General features: G+C 38.4%; 2 protein-coding genes across 2 annotated transcripts in view; one reads left to right on the top strand and one right to left on the bottom strand.

Moving 5' to 3' along the window:
* LOC102226053 (fibrillin-2-like) overlaps nucleotides 1-3,615 on the top strand; it is a 73,776-nt gene extending 70,161 nt beyond the window's left edge. The window contains exon 65 of the mRNA XM_023339729.1: nucleotides 124-3,615. Within this exon, the coding sequence (XP_023195497.1) occupies nucleotides 124-501 (378 nt within the window). The 3' untranslated portion in view covers nucleotides 502-3,615. The remainder of the gene's footprint in view (nucleotides 1-123) is intronic.
* A 995-nt stretch (nucleotides 3,616-4,610) lies between these two features.
* Nucleotides 4,611-23,251, bottom strand: LOC106699673 (cortexin-1). The gene is made up of 2 exons (XM_023339285.1): nucleotides 23,153-23,251; nucleotides 4,611-7,585 (listed from the first exon to the last, which is right to left on the bottom strand). Exon 2 carries the CDS (start codon nucleotides 6,659-6,661, stop codon nucleotides 6,257-6,259), a length of 405 nt encoding a protein of 134 aa, XP_023195053.1. The 5' UTR covers nucleotides 6,662-7,585; nucleotides 23,153-23,251; the 3' UTR covers nucleotides 4,611-6,256.
* Nucleotides 23,252-24,775: the final 1,524 nt, after the last annotated feature.

Raw genomic sequence — 24,775 nt, 5'->3', positions numbered from 1 at the left:
ACAGTACATTACAGAAGCATTTATGTACCTGAACGATATTACATTTTGTTGTTCTGCAACAAAAAACTTCAATTAGTTTTATTTAGATTTTGCGTCATCATTTTCTTCTTTTCCTTTCTGTAGGAACCAGTTGTGAGCATGGCCAGTGTGGACACGCAGGCCTCCATCCCCATGAACCTCTCACTGACCTCACTGCTCAATAAGGAGCCTCTGCTTGAGCTCCTCCCCGCCCTGGAGCCACTGGAGCATCATGTACGTTACATCATAACCCATGGCAACACTGACGAACACTTCCGCCTTGTGGAGCGCCGGGACGGAAAGAGCGTGCTCCGGCTTGGGAAGAGACCGCCTCAGCCTGGGTCCTACCGGCTGGAGATCACCAGCCTGCCTCTGTTTGGACCCCGCAGACTACATCAGCTGGAGGAGCAGCACGATTATGACTACCTACAGGGGGAGATAGGGGATGCTCTGCGGATCAAGCTCCACATTCACCTGCACTGAGCTCAGTGTATGTGTGTGCAATCCTTCTCTGGACTTATTTGTTAACCATCGAATTACTCCCCCGCCTGAAAGGACCATCAGACTAACAGAGGGAGAATTACGGGCTATGAAAAACTGAGTCAATAAGCCCACCTCTACCACCACTTTGTTACTCTGCAAGTTATATGTTGATGTTTTTTCCTTTATTTGTTCCATAACTATAATTCTACCTGACCCAGCACTCATTTCTCTGCTGAGAGGCAGCGGAGAAGAAGGCAAAGAGATGCTTTTGTGCTTGGGCCTCTCCAACTCCATCCAGAAAACTTAGCAGGTCTGTTTAGGCTAGACGGGGGTTTTATTCAGTGTCTCAATGTTCCAAGGGCTGAGCTAAAATGTTTTGGGGGTTTTCTTAGTCGTGTGAAAGTACCTGATCTCGGGATTCTTTCCCAACACTTGAGGATAAAGGTTTGCCACATTTTGTCCCTCTCAGTATTCAAGTGTGCCATTTAATGTATTTGTGCTTTTTGAAAGATTATCACCACGAAGGACTGCAACATTTACACAGCATTTCAGGTTCTTACGTCCAAAGCACTCTGTTCTTTGCAGCTCGGCAATGACCGGTCCTCAGATCCAGACACGAAGAAGCTGCGTTCTGCTCTAATGCGACTGATTGTTGCTCGTGCCCGCAGGCGGAGAGCTAAGCAGGGATTGGCGTGTTTGCGTGCGTGTGTGCTGTCATGTTTGCTTACCTCAGTATGTCTTGCATAGTGTGGACGCCATGCTGTGATGCTGACTTTGAAACAAAAGAGGGTGCTAGCGTCCCTCAGCATCCATCACAAGCAGGGAAACACCATTTAGGAGCTTCTAGGCTTTTAAAGAAGATAGATCATGTTGAATTTGTTTTTATCTTCACTTCAGGTGTACTGATTCTCATCCTGAGAGCCAGCTTTGTCGTTGAGCAGGAAGTCTTCTGAAATGCTTCAGGAACTGTAGCTGAAATTAAGCTTACTTTATCTGACTTCTTTGACAACTGAAGGCTGAGCCTAGTTTACAACGTAACAGGAGCCATCTCAAAGGTACATGACAGCTATAACATTTATTGCTGTGGAAACGTTTTTGTCCCCTTACAAAATGTATTCTGCTTTTGTCAGTTAAATGATTCAGATGATCAAGTTGATATTTTTTTCTGAGCCATTTAGAGGGAAAATTTATGGTTCCATCATTTACAGCAACTCCTTCTGGTCCTGAAGCAATAAAACTGTTCCAGGCCATCACTAATGGTGTGATTTATTTTTCTGAAATCTAATTCTAAATTCACATCATGATACTATGATGCACTCAAAAATGTCTTTATGACTTTAGTCCTGTCAGTCCATATATTATTTTTCTCACCTTCTCTAAAATATTAAAGGGGACCTATTATACAGAATTAAAATTTTTGACATTTGGGCTTCCATTTGGGTCTCAACTGTTTCTAAATATTGTCTTTAAGAAAATACCCAGCAGTTTTTTGGCAATAAGTTGGTGTGTTTTTTTGGTGTCTGGAAAAGGAGCCTTTTCAAAAACCTCCCAATGTTGAGTCACATTCAATGGACACTGCATCATTACCTAGCAACCCCAGCTGAGCTCCACCATGTTTGGTCAGCTGGTTTTACCACTATATGCACTGTACAACAGCTGGTAAGTGTTTTGTTGTTGACTTATTATTCAGAAACTACTTTCTGTATTCTTGTTGATTGCGCAGGAGGCTCCACTTTTGCTTTTCAAAGATGCATGGTTGTATAATTGTGTTCTGTCAGCACCAATTTTCACATGCAAATTTGAAGTGACAAAACACTATAAAACAGCTCGTTCTGAAAGGAGCTCAAAATAGGCAGAACTGAACAGACTAAAATCTCATTATGATTTTGTTCCAAAATTTGTATCTAGTGTCTTTCTTGTGGTTAAATCATGACAGCTGACCTTTTATGAAGAAAAGATGGATGAGTCATTAACGTGCTCTTGGAATAAATTTGATCCATGTTTTCTCCAGCTTGTCTTTGATTATCTGAATCATTTAAGTGTCACAAAAAAGCAAAAACAAGAAATCTGCAAGAGGGGAAAAACATTTTCACGACACTGTAAATTAGTGACAGAAAGGAGGGAGGGCACACACGGCGAACACAAAACCTCACAAAAAATATCTGTCAGGTCATACTTATTTTGTCTCTGAAAGAGAAAAAGGTGCTACATTACGCCATCTATGTTGCTGTACAAAGTAAGCGCAGTCTTGAATCTGCTAACTTTTTTTCCCTACGTTTTGTTGTAGTGTATGTCTGCCTTTTGAAATGTCTGACAAACATCAAACATGCTTGTTGAAATTAAATTGTATATTTCAAATGAAAAGTTTTTTTTTTTTTGTTTTTTTTTGTTACTGTCAAGTCAACAATATAAACAAAACAGGAAGATTGAAGTGAGTGTGACATTCTGTATCAGGACAGCCCAAGAAAAAAAAGCAAGGTAAAAATATATATCTGTCGATCACTGCTCATATCAGTGATCAACAAAAAGGTAATAAAACTATATGCTTATCTGTAATCTCACACACAGGGAAACATACACTGTCTGTAGGATGCCAAAGATGATGAGGCATATTTGCAAACAATGCTGGGATCTACTTGGTGCTACAATAATCCTTCTCTTTGAACATTCAGGGTTACTGCACTTCTCCACAGCTAACAGTAGACCAATGTTTATAGCACATAACCATTTTCTAATCTGAAAAAGTTTGTATACTTTGTATCTTTTACTGTCAATCTGTAATTTTTTTCTCTTTGCTAAAAAGGCTGTAACCCACCTTCAGCGTCAAACTTGAATACTGCCTTTGTTATCCTTTTTGCAGGTTTTTAGTAAAGAAATTGAGTAGCAGGAAGGGGAGAGGGGGCGCGGAGGGTTTAACTCAAAGCTGATGACAATCACTCTGTTGCACCTACAACAACTTTCATTCCTGTTGGAGGATTTTTAGTATCCTAAATGATTGTGTGAAGATGGAAACCAAAGATTTTTACAGCCAGTGTGGAAAAATGTAAATGACTCGCATTGTACAATTTTGTCCGGTGACGATTATGGCAATAAAATGTTGTTGTTGTATTTTTACTTACTTATTTATTTTTTTAGGTTTTATGATGGCACATCAAACCAAAAACCTCAGCAGAATGATTTGAGTTTATTTAAAGGTTTGGTGCACGTCTCAAATCATCCCTGACATTTGCAAAAGAGTACAGAAAATGCATTTCTCAAAACTATTTTGTACAAACAGCATGGATTACCAGCAAGAGCTCAAATTCCTTAGTTCATCTCTCAAAGATAAATATCTGTATCAGTGTTGTGTGCAGGTAAAACATTTAGTAGTGTATTCTGGAGGGATGTTCTGATGCAAACTATGACTAAAGTTTTGATGACAAATGTTGTAGGAGATCAATGGCAAGAGACTTTACAAGATTCCTAAGATTAAAAAAAATCCAGTCAATCTATGGCAAGATTTGAAAACTGACAGATGTACATCAAATCTATTTGAGTTTGAGCTATTTTGCACAGAGAAATCTAGAAAAATGTCATTATCCCCAGGTAGCACTGTTGCCTTGCAGCAAGAAGGTCCTGGGTTTAATTCCCGGCCCGGGGTCTTTCTACATGGAGTTTGCATGTTCTCCCTGTGCATAAGCGGGTTCTCTCTGGGTATGTCGGCTAGGGACGAGGGTGTACAGAAAATGGATGGATAGATGTCATCCACATACACAAAAGATAAGAAGCATCATAAAATCTTGCAGCTGTAAGCACAGACAGGCAAACAGAATTTGACTCTGAGGGTCTGAATACAAAGCTAATCTACTCTTGGAGGTTTTTTGTGGGTTTGTCACATAAAATCCCATTGCAACACATTTAATAGTTGGAAGATAGTGTGAAACATTTGAAAAGACAATCTACATTTGTTATATGCTGTAAATCATTTAAGTAAAAATTTTGCTTTTTCTTTTAAATTTATATTTATTAAATACACTATGCATTAAAAGTATGGGAGCACCACTGCGAAATAGGAACAAAAGAAAAAGCAGCACAAAGAACTTGAATGTATTAAGTAGAATTTATTTTTATTTAATTTCCCACACGGATTGTGAACTTACTACCTCAGATAAGCACATATGAATTCTGCAAGAAATAGTTCTTATCTCACCGATTTAACCCAGCACTAAAAAAGAAAGCCAGCTGTCAGAAAACACACTCACAAAAAGCAAAGCTGTTTGTTTTGCCTCCTGTTAAAACAAGGCTGCATGATGGCCTTGAAAGTTTCTGTCTAAAAGTTGGTATGTTAGGTTAGGAGGAAGAGACAAAAAGATAGAAAAAAGGAGACTCCAAAACTTGAGTCGAGATTAGAAAAATAATTTTTGTCCTAAATGATGCATTTTGCTTCATTGCCAAAAACAGGAACATAACCCTTCAACATAACCCTCTGCATGCAGTAACAAACTAGTTTTTTGTGTGTTGTTTTTAATATGGCTTCTCAGTGTGGACACAACACATTAAGCATAGACTGTCAGGGTTTTATGGAAACTATTTGCATGGATTTTTGAAAACATGTGAAGCCACAACAATGTTCAAAAATTCAGAATCAGCGAGTAAAATGAGCTCCTGGATTAGAAGTGAAAACTTAGACACTCTACCGGATCTAGTTAAAGGGGCATCTGCTTAAGAATAACTTTTTTCTGAGTCCATCCAACACCTGAGTTCTTTTAACTGTCTGCATTAAGCACAGAGTGAATTAAAAAAGCAGCATGAGTTTGTGAAGTAAAGTAATATTGTTTACAACCAAGAATCTCTGAGCTTAGATAAAAATAGTGATGCTGTGGTTGGATGGTGAAAGACTGTTACAGTAGGTCAGGTTAAGGCAGTTGTTGTCTGTCTTTTAAAGGTCCAGTTTCTACAGTACTGTGGGGGAAAAACCCTTACAGATTTGTTTTTGTTTTTGCTTCTTCACTGTCACAATAAAATAATGTTTTAATTTTTTATTTAATTTTTTTAAAGGTGAACTCATTTTCAGTCACCTCAGAATCGTGATTCCTCTCAGACCTGTTGAATCAATAAATCACCAAATAATTCAACATGAAGTAGGATAAAATATCTCTAAAAACGTCACATCAGGCCCTAATCTAAAGACATTCAAGATCAGATCAGAGAGGTTTTCAAGTTGATCAATTTGAAAAAGGCTACAAGGCTTTTCCTAATGCTTGGGTATTTTACACTACAAACTATCCATGCTTAAAAACTGTACAGTATGGCTGAATGAAAATAATTCTGCAACAAAGAAAGATACATCATCTGTTATTGCAAATGCTCACCTAGACATATTGCTGCCAAAGCTATTTAGATTTAAGAGGTTTTTTTCTCTAAACAAATTAAATCTTTTGTAAGTTTTTTCAAGTTATCTAGGTTTGATATTAAATGTTTTAAATTATGAAACTGATTTTAAAATGTGACAAGAAAACAAAAAGCAAAAACAGGATAAATCTGCAAGTGGGTACATACTTTTTCACAGCACTGGGGGGGTTTGCCTGTCAAGGTGAATCCTGTGTTGAACAACACTTGATGTAAATAAATAGTCCTGCAGCATTAATTTATACCAGCAAAAAGTCTACCCATCTGCTAGTGCATTTACAACAATACAGCATGTATCATCACTTTCTGAGGAAAACTAAAAAAAAATAGTAATAATCTGTGTGCAAACAAACGTGTAATCTGTAGCCTACACCAGTGCATAATCAAACTGACCCCTCTCTAGGCCCTCCTTGTGGTCAGTCCAGGATGATGCAGGCATGCGACTGTATGGGTCCAGCAGGATCCTGAAGCATCTGACGAGCAGGAAGACCAAGAAAAGCAGGAGGAGGCCTACGAAGGCCAAGGCGGTACGCTGCTCTGTGTCCACCGCAACCAAGGCGAGGGGAGGGCTGCTGCCGCCATTGCCTGGACTGCTGGGCAGCGAGGAGCTGGCCGGGGACATCAGCGACTCGTAGTCCAGGGTGGGTACATCGTTCATTCTCCACGGGGCCCGGAGACAGGGCTTACACACCGACTGGATGGTGGGTGTGTTGGGTTGAAGTGTGGAGAAGAAGGGGAAGGCGTTCATGAGAGGTGATGAAGAAGTCAGCATGCAACTTTTATATTTGACAGACAGGCAGACTGATGTGATGTATTCGTCTAAGATGTTGGTATTTTTGCTGTGTCACACATTTTTTTCTGGTGGCCACTTGATGCTGTCAAAGCTAAGTAAGTCAAAGTGACATGACCTACAAAAGGTCTGGCTTTAATTTGCTCTGACAACGCGTCAGACAGACGCACGTGTGCACTTCACAATTAGCACAAGCTATGTTTGTGTGTCACTTATTTAAGGATGCAACTCTAAAAGTCTGATGATGATCAGCCACCTTCTTATTTGAGCATCCGTGCCTCTGGCAGTAATTCTTCCTCCCTGCTTATCAGGTGTCTTTGACACTCTCAATCATAGCGCACAGGGCGTGACACCATCTTCCGCTAATGCAAACAAACACAAACAAACATCTCTATTCTCCGCCAAGGTCAGTGTTGTCCGAGAGAGACGATACAATGCAGGAGGACATCTAACACCTGACTTGGTTTGGCGGTTTCAGAGCTTGTCTGCGTCCTGTTACAAACAGACTACCTCAGCAGCCAGATGCAACTGTTTGTGTACGTGTGTGGCAGCTAATTAGAACTGGAGGTCGCTTGATTAATGGCCCTGCATGTTAAACGGCCCATAACCTTCTCTGATGCCGCCTGCTAAATGCAAAGTTTCCTCTTCACCCAGCTAGCTGGAGCATGAAAAGTGGGTCAGTACAGTCATATATTGAATACGTTTCTTTTGCCGTCTTCCCCTCTGGATGGTTTCCTCAGAAAAAAAAAAGCCTTTCTTTTTAAGTTGAGAAGCAACAAAAAGCACAAAATATTTGGAGAAACAGAATCCACTTAAATGCTTGTTCCAGGTGTCCTCAGCAGTTCTCAGCAGAGCGTTATCGGACTTATCAGATGTTCCAGGTGAAGCTGAGCCAGGTTTCTACACCTAAAAACAATAGAAGCTCCTGGTTACAATCTGTGCAAAACCGCACAAATAAAACATTACAATTACACACAAAAAAACACTACTCTTAACGCCAAATGTTGGTTAACACCAATTTGAAAGAGGTTGTGTAGTTTTGACCAAGCATTGGGTCAAAACATGCTACCTATAGGTCTGAATTAGAGAAGATAAAACAGTCTAAACACTGGACATTCAAGAAAATCAGGACTATTTAAACTCAGTCCTTGTCTTTATTTAGCACAGAGAAAATACAGTGATGTGAAAAAATTACCTTTACAAATAATTTCAAAATCATATTTGGTGACGCGTCCTACATTTTAAAGGAGAACCAAACAAATTTATTAAAGGAAAATAATGTGTATTTATGGCCTGACTATTATTGAAATGCTTTTTGAAGAACCTTTAAAAGATTACATTTTAGTATTCAGTCGTCTTGGCCTTACTTGTGCCATAGTTACAGTAAATCTGATTAAACTGAAAAGTTTTGCTGTCTGAGGACTCCATCCTTCAGGCAAAGCCATAGTTTACATAGCAAGATTTATAAGAATCTAACTTTACAAATGTATCTCAGGAGAAGCCAACAAAAAGCTTCACAGCTTAGCCCAAGAGTAAGAAAAATTATACATTATTTCTTTCTTGCAGTAGGGCTTTCTCTCAATGTACTTGGCTTGTAATGATGGAAAATATGCTCATTCCCATTTAAATTTTGACAAATTTGTAAGGAAAATGCAGTAGGGTTTGATTTGTGGCCTAAATCTCCATGTAAAACTCTCCAAATTTCCAAGCCAATGCCAAACAGCTTTTGTAGGACGAAAACATATTTGAAACATTGAAAATAAAAAGCTCTTAAATCAGGAGACTTATTTAGAAGAGTATTATTTCCCTGTCTATCGTGATGCATCTCTTGCATTAAAACCTGGTTCTGATTGGTCGATCACCTCCTTGTGAAGTCTCCTGCCCTGGGGCTACAATTCAGAAGACAGAAAACGAACCAGGACCAGGCGGATTCTGGAGTAATCTAGATTAAATTAATTAGTATTGACTGATACTGAAAAAGTCATAATCCGAGAAATATGCAGGCACCTGCCATCTCCTCAGAACCTATTAAAAATCTTTTGATAGTTTGTGAGAGTGATTTTGTTTACAAGCATTGATATACAGTATTTTACTCTAGCTTATCAATACTACAGATTTTAAAGATCAGAATTACTCCTTTTTATTACAGATAATGGGATATCTCTTCAACTCACTCTGTGGAGACCTTAATGTTGAAATATTAGTCACTTTAACTCCTTTTTGAATTGAAAAATAATCCTAGTATTCTTTGTGAACCCAAGGCTTGATCCCCCACCCCGAGTTGTGTTCGGCCCAGCAGTTTTTAAAATGTACAGTTAGCCCAATGAAAATTCACAATTAAATCAGCTTCATACATCTGTCTGATTGGATTTAATGAGATCCATAAGCAGAAGATGAAGTCTTTCCTCCATTATTTCATCATACTGTGGGGTTATGGTGATTCTTTGCTATTTAAGTAACAGTGACATTAACCATCTGCATGGAGAGCACAGCATCAGCACTCCCCATAATGACACTCAATTAGGAAGCTGATTATGGAGTCATTACGGCCACATTAGCGGTAATGAAAGCATGGTTATAAACAAAGCTGCATTACCTCACTCTCATTTGTCATTGCATTGTTAAAAAGGAGCACTGGGTCCTTAACTGACCCTCTTTTTGTAAATTTGGCAACATTATGGATGGAAAGACAAAGTGTTGTGGAGGGTTATAAATAATGTATAATCACATCACCTGCAGCGGACCAGGTTTCGAATCATTGAAGGAATGTGATACGCAAACCATTTACACCTGCTCACCGGTCCGAACAGAATGACAGAGCCATTTGTTCAGACAAATGTAATGCAACACAGGTAGCGCTCTGTGTGTGTGTGTGTGTGTGTGTGTGTGTGTGTGTGTGTGTGTGTGTGTGTGTGTGTGTGTGTGTGTGAGGGGGGGGGGGGTTATGCAAAATGCATTTTATGACGTACAAAGAACCTGCAGAAGGAAAGTGGAGGAGGATGGATGTTAAAAGATTGGCAGACGAGCTAAAGATGCATGAGGAGAAGCTCCTGTGGAGAATGGGCAGCAGTTCAGAGGAAAGAGGAAAAGTTCACTGGCACAGTCTGGACTGACTCTCCTCTGTGTGACCATGGCAAAATGCCCTCTCCACAAACTCCCTGCCTCTGTGTCGTGTTCAGTTCAAAGGTTTCCTGTCTGCTACTTCATCAGCTGGAGTCTCCAGGGTCCGCTCTGCACCAGGCTGGCTGGCAGCAGGATGACACACCTGGGAGCAGACACTCACCGTGTGAATGAATGTGCACCTTTGCATTTGAGCAAAAAATAGATCTGCTGCGTTTGTGCAGCCAGTTCCAGATTTACGCTGACTTTTAGCCCTGCGAGATAAATTCTTTATAATAGAAATGACAAAGAATTAAACTATGGGAAAATACCTGCAGCTGTGCATGCAGAAGACTCAGTTATTGAAAGAATAAACCTTGAACTCAATTTTCAGATTTAGAGGCAATATTTCTGCATAGTGACAGTCAGAAATGTGCTGATTTTTGTCATTTTTCCACCTGCCAAAGTTGAAACTTAAAACAAATAGCCCTGCAGTCCTAGTGTCAAATATGCATCACTACAAAAAAAACATATACTGGTACAAAATTCAATTTCTGATTCACTTCACAACCTCTTGAATTTGTGGACGGTTGGTAAAAAATGTACATTTGTGCTGCACAAAATTGCAATACTACTGAAAATTGCATTGAAAATATCCATTTGGAGTAACACCCCATTTACAATCTCTCCAATATATTATCAAAATCCAGTAAGTGAAAGCCTGACAATTGAAGTCATAATCTTACCAAATATTACATTTAAGAAGTTCTTTGCAATTGCAATATACTTAGCAAAAACATTGAAAGAAAAGGAAATATTAGGAAAAAAATGCTAAGGTGTTTTTGTTCCCCAAGATACTGATGTTACAGCGTTCAGTCTGTTTAGGGAAAGAAAGAAGCAATGTCAGCCATGTGGCCACTTTGATCATGTGTTGAAAAGCGACGGGGAAGTTTCTATATATCAAATCAAACCCATCTATCTAGAGAGAGAGAGCGATTTACTTATTCATAGCTTTGAGAGTAGAAACCTATTTTTATAACACGAAAAATGCAATTTCACAATTGCATTTTTTCTGCCTTGCAACAAGCCCACACACAGTTAGTGACCCAGTAGTTATGATATGTGTGTCGGCATATGAAATTGGGTAGTGGAAGGAGGGGAAACATAGATTGCTCAGCTTATTTTCCTCCTCGTTAAGCCATACCTATACCATCTCACTCTGTCAGTCCTAACACCCATGCAGCCACGCACACACACACGCACGCACATCCACCTTATTGTGCATTAGTTTGCACCCATTGCATCTCTCCTCCATGACACTTCCTCAGAGCACCAATGAGACCCTTGTAATGAAGAGCAGTGAAGCAGACACTTGTCAGTCTTCATTGAAAGGTCCTCAAATTGACATCTATTTCACACATGCATACACACCCACGCCAGCAGGCAAATACAGGATCAGGCTGAGCACGGGGACTCAGCCTGATCCAACAGCTCATGTCCTTCATGGACAAAATTGTTTTGTTCCTACAAGGTAAGATGTCTTTAACAATTACTCCTGTTTTTTTGGCTCTCATAGAAAGTACTCCTGGTTAACCTGTTGTCCAATTCCACAGAAAGTATTCCTGGCTCAGTGCTTCTGTGTTTTGCAAAGTTTTTCTTTTCCCCTGGATAAAGCCAGTAGTGCAACTATTGCTACTAATTACGCTCTGTACTTCCCATAAAATACTTCTGGACCGGTGCCTGTGTGTTTTTCTTGCCTGATTCTGGTGTTGGTTTCTTCCTGTTAAATTACAGTTCTTCCCCTCCACTGTGACCATACTTGCTCAGGTTGAGTGATTACTACAAAGTCAAAACCTTTATTCAATCAGCTAAGATAGATACCTTTCCTGATATATAAATAACTATAAGGTATTACTACGATTGAACTGGAAAGTTATATGACCTGAATCTGAATGATTAAATCCATTATATAAAAATTAAATGGATTGGATTTACACATAAACCTGTTTGTCTAATGCACGATTTTGGTGGCAATTATTGTGAATTGCTTCTAGTGAAATTAATCGTTGATGCATTTTACTTTATTCCTCAAAGGTAAGATAAATATTTGTTACCTTGAAGGAACACCAAGTGCAAGAAGAAAAAGTGGAGACCTATCACGACACAATAAGCAAGGTGGAGGTGTTTGACTTGAATGTGAATGTGGCCTTTTCACTTAAATCCAGAAACAAAAATACTTTACTAAGAATCAAACAGATCTGACATGTGAGCCCAGCAGTATCTTGTTATTGGACATTAGTGAAATGATACTTTAAGCATGCAAAGAGCCAGCCAAGCCAGTCTCCATGTTGCTCTGAGCAGATAGTCATGATCTGTTGTTATGTATAGGCTGAGTAAAGCCACTTTCTAAAAGTAATTATACTTTAGCAACAAAGAGGCAGGGAGGAAAAGAACATCAGCGAACAAGTGGAGAGAGGAAGAGACAGAAATGGTAAATGTTCGTCTCAGCTTCAGCCAGCAGGGAATTGAATTAACCCTTTCCAATTTGTTGTTTATAAAGATAAAGTGGACTTGGAGAAAAGGCTGAGGGGAGCTCCATGTGATCCACAAGCTCAGCCGGGTATCCCCATCACATCCACACAAAAGTAATCGAGCTCACAAGACAAATATGGAGCATTCAGAGGACATGGCAGAACAAGAACTGCACAGAGAAAGAGGGGAAACCCTAATGGAAACGTATGGCAACATGTCATAAGGCTTATTGATGTTAGATGTGTTTTTCTCTCTTCTGGATACATGTGATTCATTTGCCACCTCAGGGAGTTGGTCCCTGCTGTTTTCCCAAATCTAATGAGGACAACAAGGACCAGGTCACCTTGAGCTGTGCAAAACAACAAATTTATTTATTTATTTATTTTTTTCATACATTAATCACAATTCTTTTTTTAAAACAGTAATTACAGGAGAATTTAGAGAGATTTAAGAACCTATATTAAAACAGCATGACTCTATTGTTGCTGATTCTGGTTTTATATTGTGTGCAGCTAAGTGTGTCTTACTTGATTACTCTGTTTGCTTATAAGTCGATGAAAATGGCCTGTGTGTCATGTGTTCAGTCAGTGAGTAAATTTCTCCTATTGGGACAATAAAGTATTTATTCTATTCTACACCATGCCAGGTGTGTCTTACAGCTGTGAAGACAGACTCTTAGATCATTCCTTGTTCCACTTCGCATGCATCCTGGCTCACCACCAACCCATTCCTCAGATGGTCCTGGTCATAATTAGGACGTCAGACAGTCGACAGCTACTGTAGGGGTAATAAAGTCTGGCAGTTAAATGTCCTGCATTTTTCACATACAGCCAGCCAGTCGGCCCCGACTATGCATGCAACACTGAACAAAAAAGTGTGTTTGTGTATGAGACATTCAGTGAGCATGCATGCAAATGAGTAGCAGCGCTGCAGGAAGAAAGCAGTGTACACTACCAACCTCTGAAAACAAAAAAAGTCCAGCAAGTTACCAGCCATGCAGTATGTGTCTGTTTTACATAACAACTGCTACTTTTCTACACCTAACATTTTTCTTTGGTGGCTATTTGCTTTAGTTGAGTAAATAAAATCTTGGGCTGTGGCAAAGCCAAGCTATTTTTAGTTAAGTTAAGTCATAGAGGATATATGTAAGAAGCTTTTCTAAAAGGAAGTCGCAGTTCTTACTAAGTGTGGGGTAATGTGTAAAAATACAAGATGGTATAAATCTTGTGACAGACTAAAACTAACAGCTTCAAGCAGCTATAAATCTGACAATCTAATTCTTAACATTCAGCTGAAACACTGAATGCCTTTAAATCTAAAACCCCACCTCTTTAGAGTTGTATTTGAAACGTAATCAACTACAAATTTAATGATGGCATTTGGCTTAATGTAATGTTTTGATTGTTGATTCTATGTTGCATGACTGTGTTTTTGTGTTTGTTATGATGTAAAGCACTTCAAAATGCCTTGCTGCTGAAATGTGCTATACAAATAAGATTTGATTGATTGATTAATTTCTCTTAAGTATATTTTAATTAACTGAATTCATGAAATATGAAGACTACACAATCCAGATTTTGGACTGAAACGGATCTTTCCCAAAGCTGATGGTTTCATTATTCTTCAAAATGGTCAACCAGAGAGCAGTGAGACCATGAGTATCCCTGGAGCTTTTCTAGCAAATGTTGCAGAGACTTTCAGTCACACTGCAGCTGCCACACCAAGACGTGATGCAGATTGTCAGGATGCCCACAGGTGCCCCTACGTAACGCTGGTGAGGAGGAGTGAGAGCGCTGCCTTTAGTCTTTTCACCTGAGAAGCTCTGCTGTCAAGCTTTGAAAAACTAAAAAAAGAAAAACTATTCGGGTCTTAATTTTCAAGCTTCTCAAACTGCTTTATCTTTTCGCTTCCATAATGATTCCTTTGAGCAGCCATAAATCTGATGATTTGATTATGCTTTCATTTTTCATCTCATAATTGCCACTAACAATCTAAGATCAAGAATCAGGTTGTACATACAAGATTGAAAAAGAGATTACCCTCTTCATTAAAAATAAATTACATGCATTTCTTTAATAGTTTATCTTTACTGCTGGAATTTTGCTTGAGGTGGCCAAACGTTTGCATTCCCTGTTGAGGTGGACAAATGGAGCAGAGTACAGATGAAAGAGCAAAGGGGAAGAAAAAAAAACAAGCCCCTTGAGATTTTCAGCAGCACCAATGCAGCTGAGTAATTCCATCTTCGGGGCGCCTACAATCTATCATTTTAACAGGTGAACCCAGATGAATATCTTTTGTCTTTATCAGCATATTTAGAGATTTACTTGAATGCCCCTCAGCACCAACTGGGAGAGAACTCAGCATTTCAGATAAAGATGATTTTTGGACAAAACAACTTTCCATTTTACCTAAACACAAAGAAAATTGTTTTGTGATCGAAATACTCCCATCATAAGATCACCAGCTGTGTCCTAAATAGCACATTTCCTCAAAAGACAGACTGCTGAGAGACTGCTACGATTATATATATATATAAATATATATATATACAGTATATATATGCTTGTTTGATTGTTTACGGCTATTCCTATCACTGCTAATCTCAAATGATGCATTCATTAGTCATTTATAATATTCTTCTATCCATCCAATTGATGAATTTCATCTTATATTGAGCTAGTTCTCAAGAATGGAGGGCAAATTAATTTGAAATTGGTTTGCCATTTTTCTATCATTTTAGACCATTGGCAGCACATTACTTGTGCATTTGACTATTCTAAAGTGTTCAGGGATGGAAAGTTGTAGAGATCAATACTTAATACTTACCAATCCAATAGTACATAAATAGGCTACTTGTTATTTCTGAAAGTTAAAGACCTGATCTGCTGTCAATAGCACATTAATCCTTTTCAGAAGCAATATTTCCCCTCCATTTGTAAATCATAGTCAAATAATAAGAGGGGTAAAGAGCTTTAGTGTAAATTACTAGTGAAAAAAGCAAGCTTACATGATTTTCAGAGGCCTCTGCAGCTGAGGCTACTTTCTCTAAGATGCCATTAAAATGCTTTTAATCTGTAGACAGAGTTTCAAAACAAGATTGTGCTATTATGAAACTAACTTTATCGCAGTAACTAGTCTATCCCTTGTGGGGGAAAACATGTAGATGGCAGTAAAAAAGAGAGAGAAAGTCCATTATGCCAATAAGTCTCAATTGTCCTTTCCCCAGGATATTGTACCAATCTATTTGGCAAAAGTGAGCACTCTGATGAAAGAAATACTTTATGCTTGTGAGGAAAAAAGACACAAAAAAGGACGAGAACCTAAAAAGGTCTTCATGTGTAAGAAAAAATTAAATATTTCTTCTACATTTGAGAACGGTAACCATAAAACACAAAGGGTTTTTTTTTTCTACAGAGAAAGATGCTTCAATTCACATCATTCTGTAAGTATTTATAGAAAGAAAAGCATCACCAAGTCCTAAATCAAGTCCCTTTTCAGTCAATAAATGTCACCAGAGAACATTTACGTGTAATTTAAACATATTATCATTGCCAGATGTCTTTAAAATAAAATAATTTCCAACAACAGGTAAAGCTCATACCACTGTTACCTTTTTGTGACTTCTTTATATATATATTTTAAATTCATTTAAGGGGCTCTCCTATGGTGATTATCTAATTTGAGCTAAGTTGACATTTCTAATTTTGAAAATGTGTTGCAGTGGCTGATGGTGGGATGTATTTAGGGCTACCAACAAAAATATCCAAAAAGCCAGACCGATAAATCCACGAACACTTAAATGAAACAAATTGTGATTAAAGGACTAAATTTCTGCACATCCTCTAGTTTCAGGTATTTTGAGAGGTATGTTTGGCATCCACATGGTTTCCGGCCATTCCAACAGATAAATGTCAAGAAAAATATTCATAATAGGAAAAATGAAAAATTTATTAAACTAACTAAACCCACAGACTACAAACATGATTTTAGTCTGTTCAACTATTATGCTGCAAGCATTAAACTCAAAGACTCTGAGACATTTGTCACCTGCAGGCTTCTACCTTGAAGACTGAACCCACCTTTGTGATCACCACTTTAATCAGCTCTAAAAATCCCTCTGTCCCACCAGTCAGTGTGAATAAATGTCAAGCCAATCATATCCGCCCTATATTTAATTCACAAATCACATACATGAAATATTCACACCAGGATGAAGATGAGTGGAGACTGGTTCACAAATGTTCGCAGGTCAGCAGTGAGTGGGCAAAATCTATTTGTGGACAGAAGATGAGATCAAGAGCAAACACCTGAGAAAACCGACCTGATGCACCAGTCAGAGTTTTGTGGTCGATCTCTAATATCTGATTTTTGTAAAGTTTTTACCCACTGATCTGCATGTGACAAATAAGTTTAGCTGTTCTGATTTCCCTTTCAGCTTTATAATATAGGTAGACATAAGATCTGCTGTTATCAATCCCACCTGCTATGAGAGTTTATTAATTATAATAGAAAGCAGATGGCGTCATAGTGTATGAGACCGCATCAAGTTATATTCAACTAAAGACTAAGTGTTGTAGGATTTTAAACGTGCCTTTGCATCTGGTCTGCTTGGCCAGTCCCAAAGAAGGAAACCTAACCTCAGCTCTGAGAGGTCCCAAAGGCAGGAAACATATAAACAAAAACATGCTTAATAAATAAAGCAAGTTACATGACAGATAAAGGTTGAAGTTTGAGTCATTTTGCTGTAAGAAACTAAGTCTTTCTATTATGTATTGAAGTTCTTGCTCTCAGTTTCTCTCTTGGAGCCTGAATGAACTGCAGACATTGTTGACATACCATGGAAAATACATTTTTTAAAGAATTTTTCTTTACGTTTCTGTGTTGTCGTCTATTTCACCTTACACTCCGTACTGACACTGAAAATAGCAAACTTTGAATGTAATTTCTTTGGTAGCAACAGCATCAACACTGAAGAGTGTTGTTGGCACAACCTGCGACTCTGGCTGTTTTGTAAAAGCAAAATGGACGATGCAAAGAGAGAGTAGTTCCATTTATGCATGGATTATTATATAGAATTTAATAAATATGAAAAACACTTTACTATCTCCAATTGTCCTTCTGTCTTGCAAAGCAGAATGATTTTGCAAGGCAGAGTCATTGCAAAGCATTTGCCTTGGAAGAGATGCTTGTACAAAGCACATGATCCTTGCACAACTATAGCATGTTAACAGAAATTATAATAAATAATTGTTTTGAATCAATTTCAAATCGAACCATAGCTCCAAAACTTGCAATCAACTCAAATCAAATAGTGAAATAGCAAAAGATTTTAATCGTTGTTGCTCTCTTAACAGCTTGTCAGTATCTTCACAGGTTTTTTGTTTTTTTTTACTTTTGTTCTCGTGTTTTTACACAAACACACCTAACCAGACCACATCTGTCTCTGGAACGCAGAGCCAGTCTCATTCCTGAATAATATAGTTGTGCATTCCTATGGTGTTTGCTCTCTCATATAATTGTTTGAATAGATAAATGTGGCACCTTCAGGTATCTGGACTGGTGAAGGTACACAATTTCTTCTTGATTGCTTTTGATGTCAAACAAGGAAATCGTGTGTTTGAGATTTTGCGACATCCATATAGCTACAGCCTGAAACCCAAATGTTTCGAATTAACCCAAAGCTTACAAAAGATGACAGTCGTCTTCATTTTCCAAATTATTTAGCCCCGAATCTAATCCAAGTCTATGTAAACTTCTGAATTTTAACAAATAATACACATTCCTCACCTTATTATTGTTGCATTTAGCAAACGTAAAGAAAGTTGGCACTTTTAAATGAACTAAAACACTAAACATCTAGTCTGATTTAATGCAGTTTTAGCCATATTACCAAGTGAAACCAAGCTGAAAGAGAAGGGAGACAGGACTGATGAAATAATAAGTGGCAAGATATGGTGAAAAGTTACAGAGCTATAGCAGGAGACATTACAGGAAGATCGGTAGCTTGCAGAATGTTAAGAACCCATGATTCATGCCTGCAGTCAGATAGACCTGAACTCTGTAGCTACTTGGTGAGAACGAAGGGTCAGAAAGGATAAATCAGGTGAACGTGAATGTAAGAAGATGGAAAAAGTATTCAGGGAGGTGAAATCACAAAAAGACACTATGAAGAAATAAAGAGTGTATGTGTGTGTATGTGAAGGCCAACATGGAGATGACAGAAGTACTTTCCTTCCATCAGGCAGCCGTTCTGTCAAGTCCACCGAGACAGAACGGAGCCAACCAACTCGCCCGCTATGAAGGCCATATATATTACATGCTCTGCCCACACAACACTTGCTCAAAACCAAGGTGGAAGAGAGCCCAGAGTCAGCATTAAAAAGTCAAAAACTTTCCTGCAGCCAGCAAACGAAGCGAGCTGAAACATCAGAGCAGCCTTAAGCCAGGAAGTGAAGCAATGCCTTTCAGTCAGCGAGGCTAAAATAAAACAAAAAAAAAAACCCACCACACCCAGGAGTGACAGAATAGAGTATTAGGGTCCAATGTCTGAAAAATACAGTCTACAAACTATTAATACCAAAAAGTGAAAGCACTGACTCAAGCACAGAGTGTGAAATAATTTTGCTGACTGCTCCATTCCCAAGAGGCTAAAGAATCTACCAGTTAGAGACCTGACCATGCATTAAACACAGATGAAAATTCATGCCCTAAACTCAAACACATCACCTTGTGGAAGTAAAGGTTGCCTGTTCAGTATGTTTGATTACCAGACTTCCCTCTGGGTAAAGTAGGCGTTTCTACAGCTCACGTCAGACCAAACTAAAACCATCTAAGGCAGAAGAAAGGATGTATTTTCTGTTTTCTTCCCTCCCCATTCCTTCAGCAGATTTATTTCCAGTAATCCAACTGGAATCAGCACATTTTTTAGCACTTCTAAAAAGGTTAATAGACATATGTTTGATAGGCTGCTGTGGTGTCTCTGCCTTCAAAGCCGAGAAGGGACAATAAATCCCAGACCCTGAGTCACCAACCAAAGACTGATAGATGAACAGTTGATAAATATTTGATGGCTGATCTTGAACAAGAAATGAAAACCACTTACTGGACCAACTCGTCAAGGTTGAAAGCCCTCAACAACTTTCTTACATCCCCTCTGTACTGACATGAAGTCATATTGGCAGGAGCCGTCCTCCCCTTCCTCCCTGGTGGATTTGCAGGAGGTGGCTCTTCAGGACACCAACAAGAATGTTTATTACTTGTGTGGTACCTAATAAAATCGTCTAAACTGTACTAAACTAAATGTAACACTGCTAATAACTTAGGGATAAAAACACAGGTGATGCTGTCAAATGCATGAAGTCATTTGAGAATCGCGCAGCGTGACATTCGAATTAAACATGTCAGAGTGATGCAGCAAAGACACATTAGTGGCTTCACCTCCTCACTTGACTGCTTTTAAATGACAGCTGAACAATGAAATAAAACATCCACCTTGGCGAGTAGCAGAGAGTGAATGATATCCGATATCAGGGCTAATAACAGAGACTGGCGGTGACATAGAGAGATAGCTATGTGGCAGAGAACCTGATTCTCTAATGTGCTCCTTGTAATGGTCTGTCTGCTGACAGGGAAGGAGGTCAGGAGCTCTATTTTTTCTTATTTGTCTCCATCTCTCCTCTCATTACAGAACATTACATGATGACTGTCAGCTTTCTGCCAATCAGCATCAACCCTAACCCTTTCATTTATTAAATTAAAACTGGCAGGCTGGTAGGTGGTAATATTCTTAAACCTTTAGACATAAATGTTTCCCCATTTCCAGTTCCTTTGATTGTGTTTGTAAATGTCAAATATGAGTTAAATGTCAAGTTTGAGTGGGTTTGTCTCCAAATGGCCATAATTACAAAATTAAAGATCCATAATCTAGCACGAATAAAAACTATTACACTTCAAGTTTGAGTTTTTATTTTCTAATGAAGCTTCTAAATTAGGTTGTGCAAACATTTTGTCCTTAAACCAAGTGACATTCACCAAGCATTTCTCCTCTCATATATAACAGCTGATGCATCATTTAGAGTAAACTTTTCTCATTCAGGTCCAGAGTGTTCATAAATATAAGCAGCTTGAGTCTTGTCAACAAGCATACCATATTTGCTCTATTCCAGTTAAAGTTCCACTCAGAGCTATACAGCTTTAAGTGCAGTCAGAAGAGAAGCTGAAAAGAAAGAACAAAGTCACAACAATCTGGTGGATGTATGCAAAGAGTCCCAGCAGACCAAATGGGAAAGAACATGATGAAATTTATGTTGAGCAGGCTTTGCTGTCGAGTGGGCGGGAAATGTAGTGAGAAATTTTTCATTAATATGACTCTGCAAGCACAGAGGCTATTCTTACCAAAACAACCACATAATACCGTAGCATAAAAATACTCAATTTTTGAGTCTTATGTAGAGAGGACAATTTAGAAATAAAATGTAAGACAAATAATAAAAAATAAGCAAGAAAAAGAAACAATAAAAACAAAAACTAATAGAAATAAATAATTAAATAAACAAGGTTTTGCAGGTAGGGTTGTAGGACTGAGGAAACTAAAAGGGAAATAAAAGTACAAATTCACTCAATGCAGGGTAAAATTCAATGGTACTAAATTATCAAAGAAGGGCAACTAAAAGCCAGGCAAAAAAAGATATCCTTTTTGGAAACCATGGACAGTCTCTACTGGCCTCAGGTTTGTACAAAGTTGAGAGCTGTAATAAAAAAAATAACTCCTCACGTAAAAACCTCACAATTGCACTCCTCATTTTTGTTCATTTTCCAGGTTACCTGATGAATTTGAAATAATTTCTACAACCAAAGCAACTCTGACAAAAATTGTCAATGGTTAAATATCATCAATTGATTAAAAAACAAACATTGAAAGCATCATTAAAATAAATTCTAAAATACAAAAGTAGCAAATGCAGAGACTCTGAGAACCACATACAAGCATATATATGAGCATCGGCTTTGCACATCACCACGTAGTGATGTGCAATTTCTGAAAACGTGTCCAAACCAATCGGGTGTAGTCTGGCTCAGCTTCAGAATGAATGCTGGTGAGTTCACCTGTACTCTAATCTGTATTTTTGCAGATATGGTAATTTCATGCACAACTTTTTGACTCCAGGAAATGATGCCCATAAGACAGACTTCACTTAGTGGAATATTAGATTTGTTCCAGGGTCCTTACAGCTCAATGGCCCAATCAGGACATAAATAAAGGAGAGCAGAAAACGCAAGACTCATTTACTTTATTTGTGAGGTTTAAGCTCTCTTAATGACAGTTTCTATAAATAAAAATTTTACAACAATAAAAAAATAAAAGTAGAGATTGCCAAAGGGCTGAAGGAGCCAAAGTGTGAAGATTAAAGAGATGAAAATGTAACAGAATCAGTAGGAAAGCATGGCAATACTGAAACGTTGCCATAAAAAGCAAAGCTGATATGGGTTCAAAAAAGGTTTTCATTTTTTCCTGGTTGTAGGAGAAAATCCTAGAAGCTACAGACAAAATATGATCTGGACTTTGCAGTTTCAACAAGTTGCATTTTAGGCTTGTTTCAAAATCTGGTGTGGTTCTCTGTTGTGCACGTGCTCAACCTCTCCACCAAGTTTTCATAAATTCAGTCCTTATTAAAAAATGAGAAACAAACAAAACAAACAGCAATACAAATATCTGAGTGCTTTATCTCAGTGGAAGAATGACACAGTATGGGCTGTCCTGCAAAAAACAGTTATCTCTAGTACCAGCAAGGTAAAAGAATTCAGTTCTACAGCACACACCGGGTGACAAAACTTAATTGGTCGTCCTGCATAACACACAAATCAATTTGCATTTCTTACTGAAATGAGACATCAAAAAAATGACTGGAATCAAGAAAGCTATTTTCTGGGCTCCACAATGTCTGGGACTGGTTTCAGAATGGTTTGTACATTGCACATCTTATTAAACAGAAACTAAATCAAAATAAGAAACTGGTGTTTATGATGAACTAAGTAATGGTTCAGCAACTAAGTCCTGAAAAAGCTTATCAAATGTGGAAAACATTACAAAGAAAAATTTTAATGCTAGCTGACAGTTTTACATTAGTCAACTTCTCTTTCTATATAGATATAGGGTGATCTATATGGGACCCTTTCTAAGGGTCCCATATAGATCACAGAGAACCTGTTTTTCCTGACTGGTCCACATGGGAGGTCAGGAAGGATAATATTCACCTGAGCAGGACAACGGGATCCATATTTCCTGAAGGTGACTTGCTCAGGATTGAGGCTGGAAACACATCTAACCACAGTCCACGTAATTCCAGTGTACACAGACCCAGTTGCTTTATGTAAGGAACAGGTTTTATTTTGATTGAGTAGTTTAATGTAAATTTAGGAAAACATGAATACATAAAGGATAATTAAGAACACAGTAGACTATAAGTCTGATATAACGTAACATTTCATTTAAACACCAGTGTGTGAAATTATTCCGTCATTTTACGTTTTGCTTAATCTGTATAGTGACTTTGAGTTTTCCTTTGCAGCTCTTGATTTTTTTAAATCCTTTATTTTTATTCCCAAAGGAACTTCTTTATGTGCTTCATCTGAAGAATCACCTCACAGTACTGAGTTTTAATTTCCAAAGTTCGATGCAAATTCACTGATTAATGGAAACAACACCCGAACTTTAAAACTCTGCAGCACTGCATTTTAAATGGACATGAAGAGGCAGTTTCGCCTTTGGCACATATTTTTGCCTTAATTTTGAAGCCGTATTTTAAAGCCGGCTTTATAAGTTTCAGGTTTATATTTACCAACCTGGTTCCGGAGTTCAGCAGGGATGAGTTTCCGCTCTGTCCGGACCGCTGTGGCATCAAACTTTAAAATCTGCTCCTCCTGCTCAGCCGCTGCTGCTGTGCGCCGCGTTTTACTCTGAGAAACAACACTGAAGGCAGGCGGAGAGTCTTTAAAGCTCCCCGCCCACCCCTGCTGACCGCACAGCCAATCACAGAGGCAGACCCTCCCCAATATGTGTCCTCATAGTTATAGTAATACTAATATGATTGAGCATTAGTAGCTTTTAAATCTTGAAGCTTTTGTATCAAAGGTGACCCTTAACCATACTGCATGATTTCCTGTCTTTACAGGAAGCTTGTTTCTACTGCTTATTTACCTTAATTTAAAAAGTACTACATTTTAAACAGTACGTCACTTTCTTTGAGGACTCAGTGGTTCTCAAAGGTGGGGGTGAGGCCTCACTTTGGGTCAACAAATAACAAATATGAGATCCTGAGATAATTCCCAGAAATTAAAAGTTAAACATTATTCAATGAACATTTTTCATCCATCAACACTGCATGGTGGAGCAGTTATTACATCACAGCAAGAGAGGCCAGGGTTTGAATCCCAGATCCCATTTTCTCCAAGTTATGGGATCTGACCATATTAAAACATCAGTGGCATAAAAAAGCTACAATAGCCCCATTTGTGTCATCATTGTATTTACTTGGGTTATTGCCACTGATTGTCTCTTACATAAAAAGGGTACTGTTATACTCTGGGCATGCTTTTCTTTAGTAAGAACTGGAAGCTAGGGAGATTGGAGGAGACTATGTATGATGATTAATTCTCAAACTCATGTTCTTTGACAACGATGAAACTTTAACTGCCTATAGTCGTAATGCTTTGAAAGTTTCTGAAGTATATTTGAATAAGGATACAGTATTAGTCAACAAAGGACCTGGCTGAATTTAGGGTTGATTTTAAGTGGGAAATTTGTAAAATTCATCCAGTGGCTTAAATGTATAAACATTGCAAGCGTGTTTCATAAAATCAAGAGTCATAAAATAACGTTAGCATCCTCACATCTCATTAACATCTGTAGCACAGTTCATCCCACTCTGTTCCAGGTTTGTGCCTGAAACTCTTCACCCTCCATTTCACAGCAGGTTCAATCTGACCAGCCAGCTCAGGTGTCCTCCTACCATTATAGTTTGAGTTTTCCCATGAAGGAAAGAATGGCTGGCATCTGTGCAAACTGTGCCATCTGTGCCATCCTCCTCTTCAGCACCTCCCACCATTCTCCTCAGCAGAGTGGGTCAGGGTTTATGTGCCACTCCAGCTGGGAAATGTACTCATGATATAGATATCTAGTCTAAGAAATATTTTTTCAAAATATTTTTCCTCCAGCATGTAGGAGATTAATGGATGTTTTTTTTTTTTTAACATATTGACAACATTATTACTGAGTAAAATCTTAATTTGGAAAGGAATGAAGAAGCTGGATCATTTCTAAAACTTTTACATATATTCTAGTAAGAAAAGTGAAATTTTTTAACCTGCCGCTCTGTAAGGTGCTCCCAGCAAATTGCAGAAAAATGTCAGCCACTCGCACCTGGTTCAGCTCATGATGGTGAAAATGTGTGGGCCAAACTGGAGGAG

This window comes from Xiphophorus maculatus, chromosome 9 (genome assembly GCF_002775205.1).
Source record: "Xiphophorus maculatus strain JP 163 A chromosome 9, X_maculatus-5.0-male, whole genome shotgun sequence".
Lineage (NCBI taxonomy): Eukaryota > Metazoa > Chordata > Actinopteri > Cyprinodontiformes > Poeciliidae > Xiphophorus > Xiphophorus maculatus.
This window is presented reverse-complemented; position numbering and strand designations above follow the sequence as displayed.